At 35.1% G+C, this 2,748-nt stretch overlaps 1 protein-coding gene across 1 annotated transcript; it reads right to left on the bottom strand.

Moving 5' to 3' along the window:
- Positions 1-479: 479 nt before the first annotated feature.
- LOC102909698 (olfactory receptor 4C46-like) lies at positions 480-1,385 on the bottom strand. The gene has a single exon (XM_015991193.2). The coding sequence runs from the start codon at positions 1,383-1,385 to the stop codon at positions 480-482; it is 906 nt and encodes a 301-aa protein (XP_015846679.2).
- Positions 1,386-2,748: the final 1,363 nt, after the last annotated feature.

The raw sequence follows: 2,748 nt of genomic DNA, 5'->3' as shown, positions 1-2,748 counted from the left end.
CTGACCTGCTTATCATTATTCTGTAATGGAGTATCATCACAATTAAGAGTATGGCCTGGAAAAATCAGTCATACTTTGTTTAATGGGTCATCAATATATATTTTGATTCCTTCTTTTTGTCTTGCCCCAACCTGTAAAATGGAGACAGTACAAAATGTTGTAGAGATTATTCTTCAATATTACTATATTTTGTTATTCTTTGTATAAAGAAAATCATATCAACAGATATTGACTAAAACTTGTGAAACTGATTTTTAATCTGAGAGAATTTGGTACAAGTCCTGGATTAAATTTTTGCACAATTCTTAGACTCCTTTTTAACCCCAAGGCAGATTACATGAATTATAATATATTTTTTTATTTTATCCATAAACATTTTTGTTGATTTCAAATACAATGACATTCTGATGATTCTCTCTTTGATACTTGCCTCAAATGCAGAACTTTAGAAATATTTACTTGTTGATCAAAATAGCTTTTCATCTACACAATTTCTTAATGGCATCTTTCATCTGAGCATTTCTCAAGGTGTAGATTAAAGGGTTTAACAAGGGAGTTATCATGGTATAGAACACAGCAACTGCTTTGTCAATAGATAAAATGGCTGAAGGTCTCATGTACACAAAAATGCAGGGCACAAAAAACAAGACAACTACTGTTATGTGGGAGACACAGGTTGAGAGGGCTTTGCGTCTCCCCTCTGCACTGTGGTTCCTTAGTGAACGTAGGATGACCACATAGGAGATCAATAGAAGGAGGAAGTTTAACAGACAAATGAAACCACTATTGGCAGCAACAAAGAGCCCCAGGATGTGGGTATCAGTGCAGGCCAGATTGAGCAAAGGGTTCAGATCACACATAAAATGATCTATGACATTAGGGCCACAGAATGGCAATCCAAAGATGAACAGGATCTGTATGGTTGCATGAAGAAAACCTCCCACCCATACCACTCCTACCAGCAGGCCACATACCCTTCTGCTCATGATGGTTGTGTAGTGTAAGGGCTTGCAGATGGCCACATAGCGGTCATAGGCCATCACAGTAAGCAAGATGCCCTCGGCACCTCCAAAGAAATGTTCTCCAAAGACCTGGGTCATGCATCCATTGAATAAAATGGTCTTCTTTTCACGCAGTGAGTCTATTATCAACTTAGGAGTATTGACAGAAGAATAGCAGGCATCAATGAAAGAGAGATAAGCTAAGAAAAAGTACATAGGTGATCCCAGTGATGGACTGGCAGTGATCGTGACCACAATGAGCACATTGCCTACCATGGAGATGATGTAGATGATAACAAATACAGCAAACACAATTTTCTGCATGCTCGGGTTTCTGGTGAGTCCCAGGAGAATAAACTCTGTCACGTTGTTCCTAATTTCCATGTAGTTTGTGTGTTATTCAGTTACATTATCTGAAAAATATTGTATCCTTGGTCATGAAAACAAGTAACAAATGCTTCAATTGTACTGAAGTATGAGATTTTTTCTTAAGAATTTTTTTTCTTGAGAGGGAAGTAAATGTTCTGAGATCTTGAAGATTACTCAAACTGTCTTCTATTTCTTCTGTCAGTGAAAGAAGTCATTTATGCACACTTCATTATTTGGGATGGCTAAGAGTATAGTTTGAAATAGTTGATTGGGTGCACAGAATCAGTTAAAATTGCAATGGGAGACCTAAGAGGAGTATAAGGTTCACAAAGGAAAAGCTATGGAATTTGTTCTTTATGTTTTTTAAAATAATATTTTATTAGTTCTTTAAGAAATTTTTACAGTGTATTTGTATCATATTCACCCCTGCAAACTCTTTTTAGATCCCCTCTTCTCTGCACACCTAACTTGTCTCCTTTAAAAACACCTTTCACTACTCTTTATCCTAGAAAAGGAAAACAGGGTCAGATTATTGAGAGAAGGAACAGGTGGATGAAGATGCAAATAGGAATGTTGGGATAGTCTTCTTTCTCTTGGATGAAGTGATGTGGAACTCAGTGGGGGAGGGTATTTAAAACACTTGATGTAAGGGTAAGCAGGCACTGGTGGTGAGAATGTGAAACAGTTCATAATATTTATTGTCTAAATCCAGTTAACCTAATAATTGTTAAAATATTTACCTTTCAGGGAATAATTTCTCTGAGCAAGGCACTATAGTAAAGGTTTTGCACTTATGGCTTCATTCATCACTCGTAACAATCCATATGGTTGATTGCATTTCATCTGGTTTGCAGATGATGCAATGATTTCAGAGACTAATTACAGCACCAACACAATATCAGTCATTATCTATGAATTTTAGAAATGAAAAACTATGATAACAATAGTGATCTGAATTCAATCTTTTAGAATAGTGGTATTTTAAACACTTTACAAACAATCACTATTGAAATCAAATAGATACAAATATAATTTTTATATTTCATTTTACATATTAGGTAATAAATGCACAAAGCAACTAAGTTTTGGGTCTGAAAGCAAGCAACTAACAAAAGTCATAGCCCAATTAGTCAGATTATACTTGTTAATAATTTTTTCCTCTAAATTCTAAACTTAGGTTCTATATCATTATAATAAACAAATAGTCCTGAGCAAATAATTTCCTTTTTACATAGCCAGAACACCTGTAATCATTTATTACTCGATACAGGACATAGGTTCATGGAAAAATTTTATTACCATGCATGTGCACACACATGAATACTAATAATGACACCTTTGAATTCTCGAACATTTGGAAAATGTGGGCTCTTTTATA

Source organism: Peromyscus maniculatus, chromosome 4, assembly GCF_049852395.1.
Source record: "Peromyscus maniculatus bairdii isolate BWxNUB_F1_BW_parent chromosome 4, HU_Pman_BW_mat_3.1, whole genome shotgun sequence".
Classification (NCBI taxonomy): Eukaryota; Metazoa; Chordata; class Mammalia; order Rodentia; family Cricetidae; genus Peromyscus; species Peromyscus maniculatus.
Note: the sequence above shows the minus strand (reverse complement) of the source record. Positions and strands in the feature narration are given on the sequence as shown.

Bases quoted from the DNA above. Each gene is read 5' to 3' on its own strand.
- LOC102909698 (XM_015991193.2), bottom strand. From the start codon at position 1,385: ATGGAAATTAGGAACAACGTGACAGAGTTTATTCTCCTGGGACTCACC.